Here is a 22,757-nt window from a genome sequence, read left to right as displayed (position 1 = left end):
AGAAAAATAGATTTTTAAAATTTGTAAATTAATTATTTCTTTTTTTTTTAAGAAAATGGGCACAATTTGGCAATGACTAATGTTTGGGGGCAAAAATGCTAATTAATTTATGCTATATTAGTATTTAAACAACAAACTAGAACAGAAGCTAACAGAAGTACTATGTTTCTGTAAATAATATAGTTCGGGAAGAAATTTTAACATTTAATATATTTTAGATGGCATAATTTGGTAGTGTCATAACTTCGGGAGGCAAAATGACAATTATTCAAATATTATCTTGGTCCAAAGTAGTTAGCTGCAAAAATTAAAATCTTTTTATCATTAAAATAAATCACGAATAAATTAACGAGTAAATCTCAAAAGAATAATAACCAAAAAACAAAAAACAAAAAGGGTGGTGTGCCCCTATATCCATACCTGAGTGGAGGCAGGTTCTTGGTGTGGTGCATCAATTTTTGGGGTCCCTGTGAAATTTGATGCACCTTAAACAAAATTTATGTCTCGAATTTTGAAGGTTTCGTATTTATTTTAGTTCATTATTGCACAAATTTAATTAAACAAACAAGAAGTTAAATTTTGAGTGGTTATGGAAAAAAAGAGACACAAATGAGATTTGATCTACGGAATCAGTGAATCCCAATTCAAATAAGTCCTTGCATGGATTTAATTAGAAATGATTTTTAGTCAACATTTAGAACTTAGAATATCCAAGCCGTACAAGAAAGAAATGGACACGAAGAATACCATCCGAGACCAATGTGTACACACCCCTAATAAACAAAACCCATGTGTCCAAGACCAAAACCCCACTAAATATATTATATGCAAGTTATTATAGCAAGCCTTTGTTATATAACTCCCCCTTTGCTTGCACCTGTTTTTCATCATTAATATCCCCATTACTAGCTGCTACTTCCACCTGTGACCTATGGCATCCACAAGCTCTTTCATAACAACATCACCACTCAGAGTTTCAAGCCAAATAAGCTGTCGTTCCCCTTCCCAACAAACTCAAGCACAATTGGGTTTTAACATCTCAAACTCCTTTCCCATTCTTAAACTCTCATCATCATCATCATCAACGCCAAAAAATAACTCAACCAACTTCACCACCAAAGCTTTTTTCTTCCAAAAGGAGAAAACCTCATCATCCAACTCTTCTAGACCCAGTAAGTAAAGATTTTCTGACCTTCACATTTATTAATTAATTGTTTACATAGCTATACATATATACATTAAAAGAAGATTACATTCTTATTCTACCTTTGATTCACAGCAAAAGTTCAAGAGTTACACGTGTACGAGATCAACGAGCGAGACAGGGGAAGCCCGGTCCTTCTTAAGCTGGCTCAAAAATCGGCCAACTCGCTCGGCGACTTGGTACCGTTCACCAACAAGATCTACTCCGGCGACTTGGAGAAGCGTCTGGGTATAACCTCCGGTATCTGCATCCTCATCCAACACGTGCCCGACAAACACGGGGACAGGTACGAGGCCATCTACAGCTTCTACTTCGGCGACTACGGTCATCTGTCCGTACAGGGACCCTACTTGTCGTACGAGGACTCTTACTTGGCCGTCACCGGCGGCTCCGGGGTGTTTGAGGGGGCGTACGGACAGGTCAAGCTCCGGCAGCTGGTGTATCCCTTCAAGATTTTCTACACGTTTTACCTCAAGGGCATTCCTGATTTGCCGACGGAGCTCGTCGGAAAGTCCCCCGTAGCGCCGTCTCCTGACGTGGAGCCATCTCCCGCTGCCAAGGCGGGGGAGTCTCATGCCATTATTCCTAGCTTCACCAACTGATGATGTTGAAGAATAATTACGAGGAGTTTAATCGATCAGTTTTTTTTTTTTAAATATATAATGTTGCGTGTTCATGATTTCATTATTAAGAGTTGGGGCATTTGGGAAATTTTTTAAACATAACACAGATTTTTCTATAATTTAAATTTTTTTTATTACAGCAGTGCTTTCACGCCATGTATTTACAACATCTTATCAATAATTTTGCATCTAACTTAGAACATAATAATATAGTAAACATACATGATTCAGTAATCAAGAAAATATGAAGACTATTCGTATATATAGAGTTAGGGAGGGGTCTTAGTTTATATTAACCTAGTTGGACTGAACCTCCTCATAAAAGACTTTAGTTAACTAGAAAGCTCACACTTCTGCCTTAACTAAACTACTATTGATATTAAGTCCATAAACAAGAGATCACTAAAATTAAATGTGCTAGTTTAGCAAAGAACTATTTATCAACACATATTTTATAAAACATTAAAATAAATAATGTAAGCCCAAATAAAAGTCTAACATTCTCCCACTTGGGCTACATTAATTTTGTAATACATATATATATTAAAATAATTTTATTTAAAAACGACTTATGGGTTGAGTAACAAGAAAAATATTGTGGTCACTTTTAAAAACAATGGTTCTTTGATAGTATCTAAAATAACTGGTCCAATTTAATCCTTGATATTGAACTATGATTATCACTTTGCTTTCCAATCAACAAAAAACTTTCATAATACAAATATTAAAGTATTAAATCGACATGGACAATAAGTCTAGTAGTGTGGTAAGAGAATATGTCCAACATATGATCAGTTATATAACATAATCTCTTTATCGGTCCTCATTTCACTGATACCGTGATGCCTAATAACTAAGCCAGTGAAATAACTAAAACAATGCTTAATAAATAAGTCAGTGTTATATTATTAACTGTGCATAAAACAATATGATATTCACGCCATAAAACAAATAAACTTAAATGACGATAACAACAATATTATGAACTATATGCGTCAACTCAACATTCTTGAGAATATAACAAAACATAAATGAAAGCATAACTATTCATTGATCAAAAGAAACCAAAAAACAAACTTTGTAGTTCATAAGTTCAATAAAGAAATTACAAATAATCATAATTCCTGGTGGATAAAAGAAAATAGAAAAGAAAACTCCCACTAACCAAAAAGATTAAAGGATTCTAAAATGCTTATATCAACAACATGTTTATTAAACAATGACGCACTTGATCCTTTGGTTAGAGGATCTGCCAACATCAATTCTGTCTTGCAATTCTCTATAATAATATCTCATTTTTTGACTAGGTCTCTGACAGTAAGATACTTGATCTCCATATGCTTCGAAGCACCACTGATCTTATTATTCTTGGCAAAGAAAATGACAGCACTATTATCACAATATATCAACATAGGTAAGACAATGGAATCAACTACTCGTATCTCTGTAATAAGATTCTTTAGCCACACACCTTGTAAGGATGCCCCATAACAAGCTACAAACTCAGCATACATAGTAGATGAAGTAATCAAAGTATGTTTTACACTTCTCCAAGAAATAGTAGCGCAGACCAAAGTGAAAATAAATCCAGAATTTGACTTTAAATCATCTACAGAACCACCAAAATCAGAATTTGAATAACCAACAAGTTGGAGATTCTCAACTTGCTTATAAACAAGTATAAAATTCTTGGTTCTCTATAAATGTAACGCCCTGGATAACCCAGACCATCACAATGTGTACTTTAAATAGTGCTTAACTCGCTAAACGAGTCATTAGGTCATAAACGTGCATCTAAGTGTTCTTAATGGGCCAGGGTGAAAATCTCGGTCAAAATGAATGGATATATTTTATTTAAAACATTAAATTGTACATGGGATCCCATAAAAGTGTTTAAAAAGTTATTTACAATCCAAAATGGTCATTACAATTCAAAAGTTACAATCCGCCGACCTAAGCGGCAAAAATAGGGTTAAACCCTAGTTCCCCTGAGAAACACCTTGGCCGTGGTGGTCAAGCGGCCGTATATGTACACGTACACCACATAGCACCCGTGAGCCGAGGCTCAGCAAGAAAACTTATTACTGCATGTATTCAATATAAATAAATCGTTCTGGGGCTTGCAGCCCTAATCAGATGGTGAATAGATGACAAATAAGTCTCTCTGGGGACCTGTGCCCTGAATAGATGACTAATAAGTCTCTCTGGGGGCCTGCTTGTTTAACGCCCAAAAGTGACTTCCACTTAGCGGTAGTCGTAGTATAGATGGGCGGTCGATTCCACAAGGAGGTAAAGAAACAAGTTAATCAATAAATAAATGTTAGAGATAAATAATGTGAGGAAAATAAAACAAGTGATATTTTTGTTATTTTTGAAATTTAAAGATTAGGAATAAAGATCGAATAAACTGTGATGTAACAATAGGTAACAAGTAGGAAGGATCAAGAGTCACCAATATGCATACTTATTTATTTTGATCTTTGATTCACAAAAGTTACACAAATGAGAAGTTCACATCCCAACTATTCATTTGGAAGATTTAACATTGAAGCACAAATATGTTTTACAAAAATGTATTCAAGTGATTATTATTCTTCACCATGGAAAGATGTGATAAATCTTATGAGAAATCTAAAAATGACATTATACCATTTGCAATAATGCAATAAAAGATTGGACATAAAACCTAACACAAATATTACTTTTACAATTTATAAAATACATAGAAAGAGCATGAATAATTCTATATAGATTTTAGCAAAAGTAAATATATATGAATGATATGGATAAAATGATAAAGATATTATCTATATTATTTTTACTAATTTGATAATACATAGAAAGTGCATGACAAAATCTATATACTATTAGTAAACATAAATATAGATAACAAGATGAAGAAGTAGAGATGAAAGAAAGTAAATCACTAAAATATATAAACTTTAAGCACATGGTGAATCAAAAATACCAAACAAAGTCATAGTGCATATAGGATCATCCTAACCTTCCTAAGAAGGTTAGCCTAATGCTAGACATTCTCATGAAATTCTAGAGATAAAATATGAGAAATGAGACTAAAATTTGGTAGAGTTTTGCTACCTAAAAATTACATATAAATTGTGAAGGAAGAGTCCCTATTTATAGAGGGAGAAAAGGACTAAAAAGAAATTAAACAACAATTTAGAGTTTACAAAATAAATATGAAATATTAATAATAAAATATGATTTTGAAAAATCAAATCTTATTATAAATATTAACCTAGTTATTTTGGTGTATGGTCAAAATGCCATTTTTCTAAAACACCAAAAAAGATGAACTTTAAAGCTCAAAATTGCAATTTTGCAAGGCCCAATACCCACAAAATATGGGTTGAAGGTGGCTGGTGGCAGATGTGGGTTTTGACCCATTTCTAGCCAATGAAAACGTGCCATGTGGCAGTGGTTGGGAGAGGAAAATGGCTGGTTGGCGTTGGGCTTGCGTTGGGCTATTGGGGGAGCTTCAAATGTTGAAGTGCTGGGCTTCGGATTGGGCTGAAGGAGGAAAATGGGCTTGCTGGGATCGTTGGGCCTGTTGGGGGAGCTTCAACCACATTGAAGGAGGAGCTTTGCTTTGGGCCGTTGGAGAGTTGCTGAAGGAAGTTGAAGGGAGCTTGGTTGCTGGGTAGCTGACAGGTGGTGCAGCAGGGAGCTCGGATGCGTGGCGCACTGGGACGCGGACAGCTGGCGGCTTGGAGAAGAGTAAGCTGGCGGGCCTGGGCAATTGGTTCTTGGGCCAAACGGGCCTGAGCTTCATTTCTTCAACAAAATATCATTTTCTTCCTTTCTTTTTTCAGTTTTAACTCATTCTTTCTCTTCTCTTTTTGATAGTGTTCAAATGCAATTTATTTCCTAAAAATTAACAATAAATTAAATCATAATCAAATATTTTCATTTATAAAAGTAAATCATATTAATTCCATAAAAATATTAATTAAAAATTAATTTATTTTGACTATTAAAATCAATAAATGTGTATTTTTCACCACCAATCACCGCTGTTAGGAAAATGTAATTTGCCTCAATGGAAATTGGTAAGAAAATTACAACTCTAGACAAAATATTACAAATAAATAATTATTGATTAAATAGTATTACAACTCTATGACTGAAAATACAAATAAACAATAGAAGAATTAGAAGAAGAGAATGAAGCAATACAACTCTAAGCAAAAAAATACAAATAAAGTAAAAGTGTTTGAAACTAAAGAAATAAAAGGATTACAACTCTAAACAAAAATACAAGTAAATAGAACAAGAATAATGAGAAGAAAAGCAATAGAAGAAAAATATAAGAACAAGAACAAATAACAAGAAACTCTCCCTCACACAACCAAAGTGAAGAGTGTTGGGGATCACCAACTTAAATAAGGTTTGAAACCTTTGTCCAAAAGCTTATTTCCCCCTAACTCAAGCACTAAGGGATCTCTCACAGATTTTGGAAATGCTTTCTGGAATAATCAAGTCTCTAGGTGTTTTCTAGCCTTGTGCTCTAATGGATAGAAAAGTTCTGTCTTACAAGTGAGCAATAGGCTCCTATATATAGAGTTTAGAGACACCCTTTGAATTTTAAATTCCACCAACCCCCATGGCTGTTACCAATGATTAATTGGATGTTTATGGAATTAAAAATGAGATTTGGGAGTTATTTGGGTTTTTGGAGCCGTTCAAAAATGTTGGAAAAAACTGAATAAAGTTGGTCAGTTAAGCACATGTGGTCGTGGCCACTGGTCTCTGTTCCCTAGGTCGTGGCCACCAACATCTTGTGGCTGAGGCCACTGACCAATTTCAGCACACAAAAATGTGCTGTTTTTCCAAACAGTTCCAATCCACTGCCAATTGATTTTGTAACCCCCAAAACACATTATTGAGGTGAAAATCATACCTCTAACAGCTATTTCACATATGCCTTTAAGAAATTCATCTCAATATTGTGTAACATCAAATCTACACAATAATGAGCAATATTTGGAAGTTACAAATTTGTGATTGAATTTGTAACACCAAATATATTATATATTTGGATATTCACACATATCTAAAAATTGTAACTCTATATTATATGTTACAATATGTGATACTCTTTGTCACATTTATTTAATCTAAAACATTATATTATAAAATAATATAACATTCCCCCACTAAATTAAATAGTTATCTATTGTAACACTTATTTAATCAATCAACATTATATTTTTCAAATATAGCATACCCCCCACTTGATTAAATAATAACTTTCTTTTATAGGAGTCATTGCATTGGTTCATAAAGTAAAGTGTTTTTCAACTTGAACTTTACTATAGTGTAATTATCACAAAATTTGTCGAAAATTTGGTTGCACTAGGCATTGAACCATTTTTCCATGATAACAAATCGATGATAACACACACGCATTTTCCATGTTCACTTGAGACCTCTATGTCTCGCTTTGCACCGTTGATGGCCATGTGCACTTTCCATTCATGGACGTTCTTGAGAATACTCCCAATTCTCATGAGAGGCGGCACCACTCTTAGGTCCATATAGGTAGAACTCTTACAGTATTTTGTTACCAAAAAATACTTGTCTTCAAAAGACTGAATTCTATTAAAAAACCTCTCGGTTTTAACCCTCAACGTGGTAACTCACAAGTACTCAACATCTCAGATGGGACTTGTTTTGAGTACAACTAATATTCACTTGACTGACTTGTTGTTACCTATTGAACCTAACAATAGTTAAATAATTAGGTTACAATCAATCGTGAATCTCTTGAGGGAGTTTAAGTCCCTTCCCTCGAGATAATGTAGCCACTAAATCCCTTGTTAGTGGCTTAGTGAAAGGAGCCGCCAGGTTTTAACTTGTTCTCACATAAGATATTGAGATGACTCCTCTTTGAATCAATTCTCTTACATATCCATGTCTTAGACTAATGTGTCTAGACGTCCCATTATACACTCCGTTGTATGCTCTAACCAATGTCGCTTGGCTATCACAATGTATCAATATAATGGATACATTCTCTTTTATTAGGGGTATCTCTATCAATAGATCCCTTAACCATTCGACCTCTTTGCCGGTAGCAGCTAGAGCTATAAACTCTGCCTCCATAGTGGAATGAGATATACATGTTTGTTTCTTGGAACCCCAAGAAATTGCACCCCACCAAGTGTAAATACCCAACTAGTTGTGGAGAAGTTTCCCCAAGATTGGATATCCAGCTTGCATCTGTATATCCTTCTAAGAATGAAGGAAATTTGGAGTAGTGAAGGCTTAGTCCTTTGGTTTTCTTGAGATAACCTAGGACTCTTCTAATAGCCTTTCAATGATCCACACTTCGATTACTTGTAAACCTACAAAGTTTACTTACTACAAATGCTATATCAGGTTTAGTACATTGGGCAGCATACATAAGACTCCCTATAGCACTAGCGTACTCCAATTGAGCCACCACTCTTCCTTCATTCTTCTCTAGTCTTACACTGTGATAGAATGGAGTATCAACATCTTTAACCTTGAGATGGTTAAATTTGTTCAATACTTTCTCAACATAGTGGGCTTTCCCTAACGCAAAACCCCCACTATGTTTCTTCACTTTGATACCAAGTATGGTGTCAACTTCTCCAAGATCTTTCATCTTGAAGGTTGAGGATAGAAACCTCTTCGTTTCTTCTATCCCTTTCATGCTATCACTTAGAATAAGTATGTCATCCACATATAAGCAAACAATGATCACATATCCCTTACAAGTTTTGGAATACAAACACTTGTCTCCATTGTTATGCCCAAACTCATTAGACATGATGACTTGATCGAATTTCTCATGCCATTTCTTAGGAGCTTGTTTCAATCTGTATAAGGATTTTACAAGTCTACATACTTTATGTTCATATTTTGGTAGGGCAAACCTTTTGGGTTGTTCCATATAGACCTCCTCATTGAGGTCACTATTAAGGAATGCCGTTTTGACATCCATTTGATGAACATACAAGTTGTGTATAGAAGTCAAAGCGAACAAAATTCTTATAGAAGTTGTTCTTGCAACAAGCGCATAGGTATCGAAATAATCGATACCCTTGATAACTATACAAAATAAAGTTATTTTACTACATTTTTTACGCTAATTGTTGGTTAGTCTTTAAGTTTTTAAGTAACTTATTAAGTTTTTAAGTAATTTTGAATTTTTTAGTCTTATTGTATTTTTTTTAGATTTTTATATGTTTTTATAGATATTGTATTATAATATGTTGTAGGTTAATTATTTGAAATTAGTATTGTTAAGTTAGAAGTAAAAATATGCACTTTTGAGATTAAATGTTTAAGTAAATTAAGTTTTAATTAATATTTTCATGGAACTAAAGTTGTATATTTTATTATTGAAAATATTTAGTTTTAATTTAATTTACGTTTATTTTTATAGGAAATTTGTTGTATTTTTGGGCTATTGAAAAGCAAGAAAAGTGAAGCAAAATATGGTATTTTTGATGAAAAAGAAGCTGCCTAAACCAGCCCAGCTTCCCTCCAGCCACCGTGGGCCCACCTGCTCCAAACGACCCAACTGCTGCTCCTTGCCCCCCCCCCCCCCCAGCTACCTGGGCCCGCGTCAAGCCCAACCCAAGGCCTGAAGCCAGTTGCATAACCCAGCCCGTCTGGGCCTCCCTAAGCTTCCTCCAGGCTCGCCGAAGCCCAGTCGCCTGCAACCTTTGGACCTGCGCCACCTGCCAGCACTAGTGGCCTCCTAAACCATATGCCAGCCCAAGCAAACAAAAGAAGAATGGTGTCCTGAGGCCAACAATGTACCTTTGTCTCTTGTGTCTAGAAATGTCATTTTTTTACCCAACTTATCTACACATTTTCACTACAAAATTCATCATGACACCCTAAAACTTACCCCTACTTACCATATTTACTTTATTTAATTAATCTAATCAATTTAATTAATTTAAGATGAGTATATTATTGCTCTCATTTTGGCTATAAATATGGAATTTCAAGACCATTTTGGTGTGTTTAATTTTTGGGGGAACCATCATCTTTTCTACCATTCTCTCTTCCATTTTAGTATTTTTCAATAGCATTTTCAAGTATGTATTGTATTTATTTTGTAATTTCTATTCTAGTTATGTGCTTCTAATCTTTTTCATAAGACTATTAAGATCATGATGAAGCAACTTGTAACTAGATAATATTTATGTTGTGTGTTGATTTCCCTTGTAATGCATCAAAATTTATGGATTTTTCTTCTTCATATATGTCTTTCATCTTTAATATCTTATATTTTGGATTGTTAGATAATATTGCTTTGTTCTTCATTTTGCAAAACATAATATTCTTTGTGTAAGATGTGTCATTAAATTGTACACATCCAATGCTTAGAACAAAAATATTATGTTTTGCCTTATAAATAATGTTATTTGATTTTTTGTTGTTTCATTAGGTTGATTCACATTAAATTCTTTGAAATTATATTGGTTTGAAAAGTGAAGAAAAATCATATTTTTTTAGAAATAATTTGTGCTTAAAATTATAAATCTATTTGGAAAATGATAGTTTGACTTATTTTAACTAACACTAAAACTTGGGAATCAATATACTAACAAGTATTATTAAACTTACATTTTGTGTATTATAGTATATTAATAATCTTTCTTTTATAACTTATTTTCAAATCATAATTGATTTATTTTTATTCTCTTAAATAGCTTTATTTTAAATCTTTTATTTTATGTTCATTATATTAAATCTCATCAATCTTTGGAGCTAGGTTAGAATTTATTAATTTTGGTTTAAAATAGTTTTCTTTTTGATTTTAGACAACTCCTTTGGGTTCGATATCCTTGCTTACACGATCACTATTTTATATGAATGATTCTTGCGCTTGCGATATAAATATTTAAAACATACACATTTTGGGTCCATCAACCCTCTTTTTGCCAAAATCCTTTAGCTACTAATCTAACTTTAAAGGTTTGGATAGTGCCGTCAGTATGGTATTTTCTCCAATTACCCACTAACACCCAATTGGCTTAGACCCCAGTGGGAGGTCTACCAATTCTCAAGTGTTGTTTGAAAGAATGGAATCCATCTCATCATTGATGACTTCTTTCCAAAATGCAATAACTCTTGATTGCATGACTTCTCTATAAGTTTGAGGATCATCCTCAACGAGAAGTACAATAGGAATTTTCCTAATGACTTCCTCTCTATTTCCTTCTACCATGTAGAAAGAAATTCGTTGAGAATCTATCTCATCCAATACTAGACTTTTCTCCTTTCTAGGTCTTTGACTTCTTCTAAGTTCAATAGGTTGTTTTACATTCCTTTGAGAATTCTCCTCTTGAGAATCATTTTTGGATGTAGATGCTTGAGAATTGTTCTCATATAACAAATTATCCATTAGAGATGTTGAAGCTTGAGGATTGTTGTCACATAACATGTTCTCAAAAAATTCACCTTCTCTAGATTCAATCACAATATTAGACTCTAAGTCTAATAGCCTATAAACTTTACTATTGTTGGCATAACCAACAAAAGCACACTTTATGGCTCTTGAACCTAACTTTGTTCTATTGTTCATTTTTCTTGCAATATGCAAGACACCCCCACACTTTGAAGTACCCTATGTTGGGTATTCTTCCTTTCCATAAATCATATGGAGATATCTCATTTTTCTTCATCGGTATTTAATTAAGAATGTGACAAGCGGTTAACAACACTTCACCCTATAAGTTGAAGTTCAACTTAGAAAACACCAACATAGAATTTATTATCTCTAGATAAGTCCTATTTTTCATTTCGGCAACACCATTGTGCTGTGGCGTATAAGGTGCGGTGCACTCATGAATTATACCATTTTCTTCACAAAATGTATTGAATTCATTAGAGAAGTACCCTCCTCCTCTATCACTTCTTAGCACCTTAATCTTTTTATTAAGTTGATTTTCAACTTCTAATTTATATACTTTAAAAGCATCAAAAGTTTCATCTTTATGCTTTAAAAGAAACACATAGGTATATCTACTAAAATCATCTATAAAAGTAAGAAAATACCTTTTACCACCTCTAGTTAAAATAACATTTAATTCACAAAGATCACTATGGATTAAATCTAGTAAATTAGCTGATCTTTCTACACTATGAAATTGTTTCTTAATCATTTTTTCCTTAACACATGTTTCACATTTACCATAGTTTTTAATATTGCATGCAATCATACCACATTTTACTACTCTTTTCATGGTTGAAAAACCTATATGAGATAGTCTAAGATGCCACAAAAATAAATAATCATACTCAACAGTATAGGCGGAATTAACATTTTTATTGATAACAATGAAAGTTACATCATTGGTGCACAACTTAACCATACCCTCACAAGAGTACCCCTTTCCCAAAAATACATTGGATTTGGTAAGAATAAATTTACCGGACTCAAAAACGGCTTTAATGCTGGGCTTGCCAAGCAAATCACCACTTACCAAGTTTTTACTCATTTCAGGAACATAAAGTACATTCACTAATGTTACTTTCTTGCCAGAGGTGAAAAAGACTTCAATGGTACCTTTGCCAAGTACCTTGGATTTTCCCTCATTGCCCATTTGAATCTCATGGTTGCCCTTTGACTCTTCAAAGGTCTTGAACAATGATTTGTCATAGGCTTCATGGACGGCGACACATGTATCATACCACCACCCTTTCACCTTGCCTTGGTCCACATTCTCCTCACTAAGGGTAGCAACTATATTCTCCTCTTGAGTTGCGTTTACCTTAGGTCCTTGTTTGTCTTTTCTATTCCTACATTCTCTAGCATAGTGACAATTTTTCCCACACACAATGCAAGGACGTTTCTTGCCCTTAAACTTGTTTGGGTTGGTTCTTGGACCCAAGGATGTCTCGTTACCCTTCTTGCCTTTCCTTTTGTTTTTGGGGTGTTTTGGTTGTGACACCGCATTTGCTTTGGAAGTCTCTCCATTAGACCCCTCTACAAGTTTATCTCTACATATCGATTCCTCCTTGATTCGAATATGCTTTTGGATTTCCTCCAAAGAGTAATCCTCATTTTTATGAAGGATTATTTTCCTATAGTTCCTCCAAGTTGGTGGTAATTTAGCCATTATAGCACCAAATTGAAAGGCCTCAAGATGCTCAATCTTCAAAACTTTCAATTTGTTAACAATTATTTGTAATTCATGTATTTGAGAAAGAATAGGTTTATCACCAAAATACTTGAAATCAAAATATTGAGATATCAAAAAAAATTTGGTACCTTCCTCTTCCGCCTTGAATTTTGTCTCAAGTGCATCCCATATCTCCTTTGCCAATTTGGTCTCGGTGCAGAGGCCATAGAGCCTATCGAAAAAGGGCGTTGAGGATATGACCCCTACAAAGGAGAATGTCCTCCTCCCTCTTCTTTTCTCCACCTCCTCGGGAGTGTCCTTGTCGGATGGCGTTGGGAGAGGTTCTAGAGTGGACTCTAGAATATAGGTGATCTTGAGAGTGGTCAAAAGGAATCTCACCTTGTCTTGCCAAATAGTGAAATTGGACCCATCAAACCTATCCAACCTTACTAGGTCTTAATTCATAATTTTGATAGTCCCACCTTCCATTGAAACAAACAAAAAAATAAGCTTTTGAATGTTAGGAAAATGTAATTTGCCTCAATGGAAATTGGTAAGAAAATTACAACTCTAGACAAAATATTACAAATAAATAATTATTGATTAAATAGTATTACAACTCTATGACTGAAAATACAAATAAACAATAGAATAATTAGAAGAAGAGAATGAAGCAATACAACTCTAAGCAAAAAAATACAAATAAAGTAAAAGTGTTTGAAACTAAAGAAATAAAAGGGTTACAACTCTAAACAAAAATACAAGTAAATAGAACAAGAATAATGAGAAGAAAAGCAATAGAAGAAAAATATAAGAACAAGAACAAATAACAAGAAACTCTCCCTCACACAACCAAAGTGAAGAGTGTTGGGGATCACCAACTTGAATAAGGTTTGAAACCTTTGTCCAAAAGCTTATTTCCCCCTAACTCAAGCACTAAGGGATCTCTCACAGATTTTGGAAATGCTTTCTGGAATAATCAAGTCTCTAGGTGTTTTCTAGCCTTGTGCTCTAATGGATAGAAAAGTTGTGTCTTACAAGTGAGCAATAGACTCCTATTTATAAAGTTTAGAGATACCCTTTGAATTTTAAATTCTACTAACCCCCATGGATGTTACCAATGATTAATTGGATGTTTATGGAATTAAAAATGATATTTGGGAGTTATTTGGGTTTTTGGAGCCGTTCGAAAAGGTTGGAAAAAACTGAAAAAAAAAGTTGGTCAGTTAAGCACCTGTGGCCGCGCCCACTAACCAATTTCAGCACACAAAAATGTGCTGTTTTTCCAAACGGTTCCAATCCACTCCCAATTGATTTTGTAACCTCCAAAATACATTATTGGGGTTAAAATCATATCTCTAACAACCATTTCACATATGGCTTTAAGAAATTCATCTCGATATTGTGTAACATCAAATCTACACAATAATGGGCAAATTTGGAAGTTACAAATTTGTGATGAATTTGTAACACCAAATATGTTACATACTTGGATATTCACACATATCTCAATATTGTAACTCTCTATTATATGTTACAATATGTGACACTCTTTGCCACATTTATTTAATCTAAAACATTTTATTATAAAATAATATAACACCTGTGCCCTGAATAAATGACTAATAAGTCTTTCTGGGGTCTTGCACCCTGAATATTTGACTAATAAGTCTCTTTGGGGTCCTACGCCCTAAGCAATGTGACTATCAAGTCACCTGAACCTTTTGGCCTTGGCTCTGAGTAACTAGCCTTAGACTAGCCAAGCACTTTAGTTTAATTCGACCAATAGGTCGGTCAAGCATTTAATGCTCATGTTGATTATATTCAATCATTTCGGCTTGCAGTCAGAACGCTAATGCCACTCTTGACTCATAAGTCAATACTATATGACCAACGCTCAATGCTATTGCCGATCATGACTGTTAATGTCAGAACTTTCCAACAAGTACTAAACAACATTGTCGTTTCTGACTAATAAGTCAGTGCCATTCACAAATAAGCAACCCTACCAGGGATTCACAATGCAACCAATGTCCATATGTAGAGAACTCAACATGTCTCATCAATCATGTATGTCACATACTGGGTGCAATTTTTTTACCTCAAGTTTGAGCGTAAAATAAATAAAGAATGACCTTGAGAATGATCCTGTCCTTAGGCCCTTAGCGGTCACCTAATCATAATCAAATACGAAATCCCATCAATAAAATAAGTAATAAAAGGTTCATGAACTAAAACCTAGCTCTTGGGACCTCGAATCCTACTAAAACAGTTAGTAGATTCGATCCCGAGCCTTGAGAATCGAAAACCCGCGCCTAAAATTCATTAAAACCCAACTTGGCACAAGGAAGACAGGCGGGCCGCGGCTTGCCCCCAAGGGTCGCGGCGCGCCCCCAAGACAGGAAACCCCCCTATTTGGGTGCCAGGGGCAGGCCGCGACTCGACCCTGAGGGTTGCAGCGCGCCTGCCAGACAAAACCCAGGGGAGGCTCTGGGATACATTCAAGTCGCGACTTGCATGAACTCAGTCGCGACTTGACCTCGCGAACCCAGATCCCCTGCATTTTTTTCAATCTAAACTCAGCCAAATCTTCATCAAACCAATCCCAATATCACAATTAATCATCACCACAACATTATCACGAGTTTAACAGCAAAACCCAAGCTTTGTAACATTCAAAAACACCTTCAAACACCCAAACCTAAGATCAAATATCAAGCTTATAAATAGCCTTAAAAACTGAGTATAACTCAAAATTAAAACTTAGAATCCTTACCCCAATCCCTGAATTAATACTTTCAGTTGTTGATCACGATCCTAAACCCTCAATCCTCAAATCCTTAAGCTTCAATTCTCTAGCTTGCTTCAAAATCCCAACCGAGAGAGATAAAGGAGTAATCGAGCGAGAGAAAGAACACAACTCTATTTTTGCCTTAAACCTTCTACAACCATCCTACTTAAGCCTATATAATAACCCAAATGACCAAATTTCCCCTAGAACTAATCTAATCTTTCAAAGCCATCCAAGGGCATAATGGTCATTCCCCACCTATCCCGTTAATCATACTTAACGTCCTCCATTTCTAGTTACTCTCAATATCCTCAATTAATTAATAAATCATATCCCTTTACCCGCTCATTCCCGGTAATGTACTAAGCATCAAATTAACCCTAGGCTCGCCCCAAGCCCAGTAATTAACCCCGTTATGACTAAACTGCTAACTTGCTTCCTAGGATCGTCTCATGTCGAATAGCTCAAACATATCCACATAATAATGTGGTCTCACCCATATATCACATACATGCACATAAATATACAAATATGCCCTCAATGGGCCAAAATTACGAAAATGCCCTTCTTATAAGAAGTGAGCCCACATGCATGCAATTATCATCATATAATAATATAACTCACATAATTATGCATATAATCACATATTAAATCAATTATGACCCTCCTGGCCCCCTAATCCAGGCATTAAGCCACATTAGGAAATTTGGGATATTACAATAAATATCTCAAAACTTTCTTTGTAGCAACCCAATGATCACGCCCAAGATCAAACAAATATCGTCCAAGAACATTTACCACAAAAGAAATATCAGGTCTAGTGCAAACCTGAGCACACATCAAACTCCCTACCACACTTTCATAAGGGACGTTTGACATTTCTTCTCTCTCTAAGTTGTTCTTAGGACATTGTTGCTTACTAAATTTGTCCCCTTTCAGAATAGGGATAGAACCAGGTTTACATAGATCCATGTTAAACCTTTTTAGCACACGAGGGATATAAGCTTCTTTTGATAAACCAAGAACTTTTCGTTTCCTGTCACGATGGATCTTAATCCCCAAAACAAAAGATGCTTCTCCAAGATCCTTCATATCAAAATGTGTAGACATGAAAAGTTTGGTCTCATTTAGTAGTCCTAAATCACTACTCGCTAGTAAAATATCGTCCACATAAAGAACAAGAAAAATATAACGACTCCCTCTAAACTTCATATAAATGCATTGATCAAACGTGTTCTCTATGAAACCAAACGATGTCAAAAACTTTATCAAACTTCAAGTACCATTGACGAGATGCTTGTTTGAGACCGTAAATAGACCTTTTCAATTTGCAGACCAAGTTCTCCCTTCCACTTTCCTTGAAACCTTCAGGCTGAGACATATAGACCTGCTCATTCAACTCCCCACTCAGAAAAGCAATCTTTACATCCATTTGATGTAACTCTAAATCAAAATGTGCAACTATGGCCATAATAATCCTAAACGAATCTTTTGTAGAAACAGGTGAGAAGGTTTCAGTGTAATCAATACCTTCTCTTTGAGTAAAGCCCTTTGCCACTAGACGTGCTTTGTATCTTTCAATTTTACCCTTATTATCCTTTTTGGTTTTGAAAATCCATTTACATCCTATTGGTTTAAAACCAACAGGTAACTCGACCAATTCCCACACATCATTATTCTTCATGGATTCAATTTCATCTTTCATGACTTCCATCCATTTAGAAGAATGTTCACTTTTAAGAGCTTCACTATAAGTCACAAGATCAACAACATGACCAATATCATATTCTCATTCTCCAAGATAAACCAAAAAATCATTAGAAATTGCTGACTTCTTTGCCCTCTGAGATCTTCTTAGAGGAATTATTTCTGGAATTCATGCTTGTTGTTGAACGCCATCTTGAATGACGTCTTTAGCAGCTAGAGCTTCTTCAAAGACAGGAGCCTCATCCATAATGGGAGGAAAATGCTCATCAGTAATAGGAGCATCAACAACAAGATTAGGGATAGGATCATTATGAGTATCATCTGTTTGTATTATATCATCTCTTGAAAGAGATAAATGAATGAAAATTCCACCAAATGACTCCCCTGTTTCAAGAGATGGAGTAGAAACTTTCTCAGCAATATCAAATTCTAAAAATTTGGCAGTCTGAGATTCAACAATTCTAGTACCGTGATTAGGACAGTAAAATATATAACCTTTTGAATGATCTAGATAACCAATGAAAAAACAGTGAACTGTTTTGGGGTCTAACTTTTTCAAGTTAGGATCATAAATCTTCACTTCAGCTGGACAACCCCATACACGAAAATGGTTCAAACTAGGCATTCTACCAGTCCATAACTCAAAAGGAGTTTTGGGTAGTGAAAATAGCTTCACCCCATAAGAACTCTGGCATATTAGATCTACTCATCATACTGATAACTCTACAAAATAGAGTTATTTTATCACATTTTTTATTCTAATTGTTGCGTAGTCTTTGAGTTTTTAAGTAACTTATTAAGTTTTTAAGTAATTTTGAATTTATTAGTCTTATTGTAATTTTATAGATTTTTGTGTATTTTTATAGTTATATTATTGTAAAATGTTATAGTTTAATTATTTAAAATTAATATTGTTAAGTTAGGAGTAAAATATGCAATTTTTAGCTTAAATGTTTAAGTAAATTAAGTTTTAATTAATATTTTCATGGAATTTTTGGTTGTATATTTTATTATTGAAAACATTTAGTTTTAATTTAATTTATTTTTGTTTTATAGGGAATTTTTTGTATTTTATTTGCTCTTGAAAAGCAAGAAAAATGATGAAAAAAGTGGCATTTTTGTGAAAAAAAACAAAAGAAATTGACCTTTGCCCAGTTGAAGGCCCACAACCATCCCTCCTGCCCACCCAGGCCCACCGAAGCACCACCCTTCCAGCAACTGCTCCCAGCCAGGCGGGCCACAAGCCGAACTCACCCAGGCCCAACCTCTTCAGCCTTCCAGCTGTCAGCCTCCCAGGCCCGAACCCCTTCAGCCCATCACCCCACCAACCTCAGCAAGGCCCAACCGAGCCCAGCATCTCCTCCCTACCTCCAGAAGCCCACGCCAAGCCCAACCACCCTGCCAACCCAGCAGCTGCCTGCAGCCTTGTTGCCAGCCCAGAAAATGTGTACAATTTCCCTTGAGCCCATAAATTGTCCCCTTGTTACTTTGTCCAAAAATGCCAATTTTTACCCAATTTTTCTACAACATTTTACCCAAAATCATTATCACTCCTATAATTTACCCCTACTTGCCATATTAGTATTAATTTAATTAATCTAATCAATTTAAATTGATTATTTTAATAATCTCATTTTGGCTATAAATATAGAATTTCAAGACCATTTTGGGGTGCTTAATTTTTGGTTACCATATTCTATCTACCATTTTCTCTCTACCATTCTCTCTTCCATTTTGGGTTTTTCAAGAGCATTTTGAAGTATGTATCTTGTCTATTTTGTAATTTCTATTCTAGTTATGTGCTTCTAATCTTTTTCATAAGATTATTAAGATCATGATGAAGCAACTTGTAACTAGATAATATTTATGTTGTATGTTGATTTCCCTTGTAATGCAACAAAGTTTATGGATTTTTCTTCTTCATATATGTCTTTCATCTTTAATATCTCACATTTTGGATTGTTAGATAATATGCACTTTGTTCTTCATTTTGCAAAAGATAATATCCTTTGTGTAAGATGTGTCATTAAATTGTACACATCCAATGCTTAGAACAAAAATATTATGTTTTGCCTTATAAATAATGTTATTTGATTTTGTTGTTGTTTCATTAGGTTGATTCACATTAAATACTTTGAAATTATACTTTTTGAAAAGTCAAGAAAAATCCTATCTTTTTAGAAGTAATTTGTGCTTAAAATTATAAATCTATTTGGAAAATTATAGTTTGACATATTTTAACTATCACTAAAACTTAGAAATCAATATACTAATAAGTATTATTAAACTTACATTTTGTGGATTCTAGTATCTTAATAATCTTTTCTTTTAACACTTATTTTCAAATCATTATTGGTTTATTTTTATTCTCTTAAATAGTTTTATTTTCAATCTTTTATTTTATGTTCATAATATTAAAACTCATCAATCTTTGGAGCTAGGTTAGAATTTATTAATTTTGGTTTAAAATAGTTTTCTTTTTTATTTTAGACAACTCCTTTGGGTTCGATCTCGTGCTTACACGAACACTATATTTCATATACGATTCGTGCACTTGCGAGTATAAATTTTTAAAACACACCCGTTTTGGGTCCATCAAGTTTTTGGTGCTGTTGCCGGGGAGTTACAAGAAAAGAAACGAAACTTATCTCAAAGTTAGTAAATTCTTCTACTAGTTATTTTAATTTTTGCACTTAGAAAAAAAAAGAAAAAAAAACTATATATACAAAAATATAAAAAATATATATATATTTATATAAAACTAAAAAAAAAAAGATAAAAAGAAAATTTGGGACAGTTCTACCACCCATAAAAAAAAAACTTACTTATATATTTATATTTATTGTTTTTTTTAGTTTACGGTACTTGTGCCTCCTATCAATCTATCTTTTCAATTTTTATAGTTGATGGTACTTGTGCCTCCTAATTTTGTTATAGTTTTTATTCCTTGTATTTCTTTGTTAGTTGACGACACTTGTGTCTTCTAACTTTTGTTGTAACTTTATTTATTTATCTTGTTATAGTTTTTATTTTATTTTATTTTTGCAAGTTACTAGTTGATGGAAATTTTGCCTCCTAGCTAGTTGATGGCAATTTTGCCTTCTAATTTTTAATTTATTTTTGTTATGGTTGATGGCATGCTATGCCTCCCTACTCTTGCTTAATTTTCGATAGTCTTATTTAATTTTACCTTATTTTTATTTGTCTTTTATCATATTTTAGTGTAATTGTGAAAAAATACTTGAAAAAAAAAAGAAACCTAAATCTTGTCCTTTCACCATAAGCAATTTTTGTTTAAAGGAAATTTGAACAAAATTCCCGATCTGCCTCTACTAATTAACCTTGGGGAGTTGTTAGTAGTGTGTGAGTAAGTGGAATCAAATATGCCTGGGGACAAGTAAACCATAAGAATTATATTGTTGTGAAATCTCTAAAAATTCTAAGTATGCTTTGTGGTTGCGGTTTTTACTAATCTTCCACATCGGAAAATTGTTTGTTTGAGATTATCTCTGTTGCTTTGTGAAAATTGTATGCATCATTGGGAACGTAACTCTAAAAATTGATTAGTAAAAAGACATTTATCTTTGTTTGAAATTGAAATTTTTAGTAAAAATTTGAGCATCATGGAGCCAATTGCTAATCCCGTTGATGAAAATGTTGTGCCTGAAAAAACTTTGCTTGAATATGTTGCACCTATTTCATCTAATGCTCCTTCATGTATTGTTCTTCCAACCACTTCTGCTACCCATTTTGAGCTTAAACCATCAATCATTCAATTGTTGCCATCTTTTTATGGGTTAGATAGAGAGGATCCTTACATGCATGTCAAAGATTTCTTAGAAATTTGCTCAACATTTAAATTTCAAAAATTTTCTGATGAGTCGGTCAAACTAAGATTGTTCTCTTTTTCATTAAAAGACAAATCAAAAGCTTGGTTAAATTCCCTTCCCACGAGGTTTATAACTACTTGGGATCAACTTTATAATAAATTCTTGCTGAATTTTTTTCCTATGTCTAAAACTGATAGTCTAAGGAGAGAAATTTCTGAGTTTTTTCAAAAAGATAATGAAGAGTTTTATGAATGTTGGGAAAGATTTAAAGATTTATTATTAAAATTTCCTCATCATGGTTTTGAAAATGGAGACTTGTAAAATATTTTTATGATGGTTTGACTCCCTCTAATTGTTAAATGATTCATTCTATGCATACCGGAAATTTTTTAAAATTTCAAGGACAAGAGTCTTGGTACGCCCTTGAAGATTTATCTGTCAATTCACAACAATGAAATTATTTTGATCCTAGGTCTAGGTTAACTAATTCACCAAAAAGAGGAGGAAGGTATAAAGTAAAAGATGAGTTAGACTTAAGAACATCCTTAGACAAATTAGCGAGAAAAGTAGAAGCTTTAGCCATAAGCCAAACTATAAATTCTCCAATACAACCAAGAAAAGATGTTTGTTCTATATGTTCTAGTCCTTGCCATAATGCTCAATCATGTCCTTCCTATCAAGAAGCCTTTTCTGAGGAGGCCAATGCTCTTCATGCTTATGGGAAACCAAACGATAGCCCATTTTCATCCACTTATAATCCAAATTGTAGAAACCATCCAAACTTTTCTTGGATACAAAACCAACCTTAAATGAATCAAGGGCACCGATACAACACGCAAAACCAAACTCATACCCCACAAAATCAACCATATCCTCAACAAAGGAAACCTTCCTTAGAAGATACTTTACAACAATTTATGCAACCCACTCAACAAATCCTACAAAACCAGTCTCAATCAATTACCAAACTCGAGACACAAGTAGGACAACTCGCTACTGCTTTAGCTGATAGAGAAAAAGGAACATTCCCTAGTCTACCTATCCCTAATCCAAAAGGTCAATATGAGTTAGGAAAGTCTAGTCATAATGGAGAAGTCAAATCAATTTCAACTCTTAGGTGCGGAAAGAACATTGTCAAACCCAATTACATACCCGAGGTTGAAAAAGAAAAAGAAAAGAGTCAGCCTTCTAGTTCTAATGCCAATGACTCTTCAAACAAGGAAACTCCAATCCATCCCTTCATTCCAAGAGCCTCATTCCCACAAAGATTACTTCCAATTAAAAAAGGCCGCCAATATAATGACATCGTAGAAGTTTTTAAACAAGTTAGTATCAATATCCCTTTCTTAGATGCCATTAAAAAAATTCCTGTCTACTCTAAATTTTTAAAGGATTTTTGTACTGTTAAAAGAAACACTAATGTTCTTAAAAAGGCATTTTTAATTGAACAAGCTAGTTCCATTATTCAAT

General features: G+C 34.0%; 1 protein-coding gene and 1 non-coding gene across 2 annotated transcripts; one reads left to right on the top strand and one right to left on the bottom strand.

Moving 5' to 3' along the window:
* Positions 1 to 486: 486 nt before the first annotated feature.
* On the top strand, positions 487 to 1,966 carry LOC133822764 (allene oxide cyclase, chloroplastic-like). Its single transcript, XM_062255202.1, has 2 exons — positions 487 to 1,172; positions 1,280 to 1,966. Exons 1-2 carry the CDS (start codon positions 932 to 934, stop codon positions 1,804 to 1,806), a joined length of 768 nt encoding a protein of 255 aa, XP_062111186.1. The 5' UTR covers positions 487 to 931; the 3' UTR covers positions 1,807 to 1,966.
* A 19,516-nt stretch (positions 1,967 to 21,482) lies between these two features.
* LOC133827881 (small nucleolar RNA R71) lies at positions 21,483 to 21,589 on the bottom strand. The gene has a single exon (XR_009890531.1). It is a non-coding gene; the product is annotated as a small nucleolar RNA R71 (small nucleolar RNA).
* Between the last annotated feature and the right edge of the window lie 1,168 nt (positions 21,590 to 22,757).

Source organism: Humulus lupulus, chromosome 3, assembly GCF_963169125.1.
Source record: "Humulus lupulus chromosome 3, drHumLupu1.1, whole genome shotgun sequence".
Classification (NCBI taxonomy): domain Eukaryota; kingdom Viridiplantae; phylum Streptophyta; class Magnoliopsida; order Rosales; family Cannabaceae; genus Humulus; species Humulus lupulus.
The sequence above is the reverse complement of the archived record's forward strand: the minus strand, read 5'-3'. Positions and strand labels throughout refer to the sequence as shown.

What these genes read in the sequence shown, in the direction of transcription:
- LOC133822764 (XM_062255202.1), top strand. Translation starts at nt 932, where the DNA reads ATGGCATCCACAAGCTCTTTCATAACAACATCACCACTCAGAGTTTCA. An exon ending in ATCCAACTCTTCTAGACCCA is followed by an intron (nt 1,173 to 1,279) that starts GTAAGTAAAGAT and finishes TTTGATTCACAG; the next exon opens with CAAAAGTTCAAGAGTTACAC.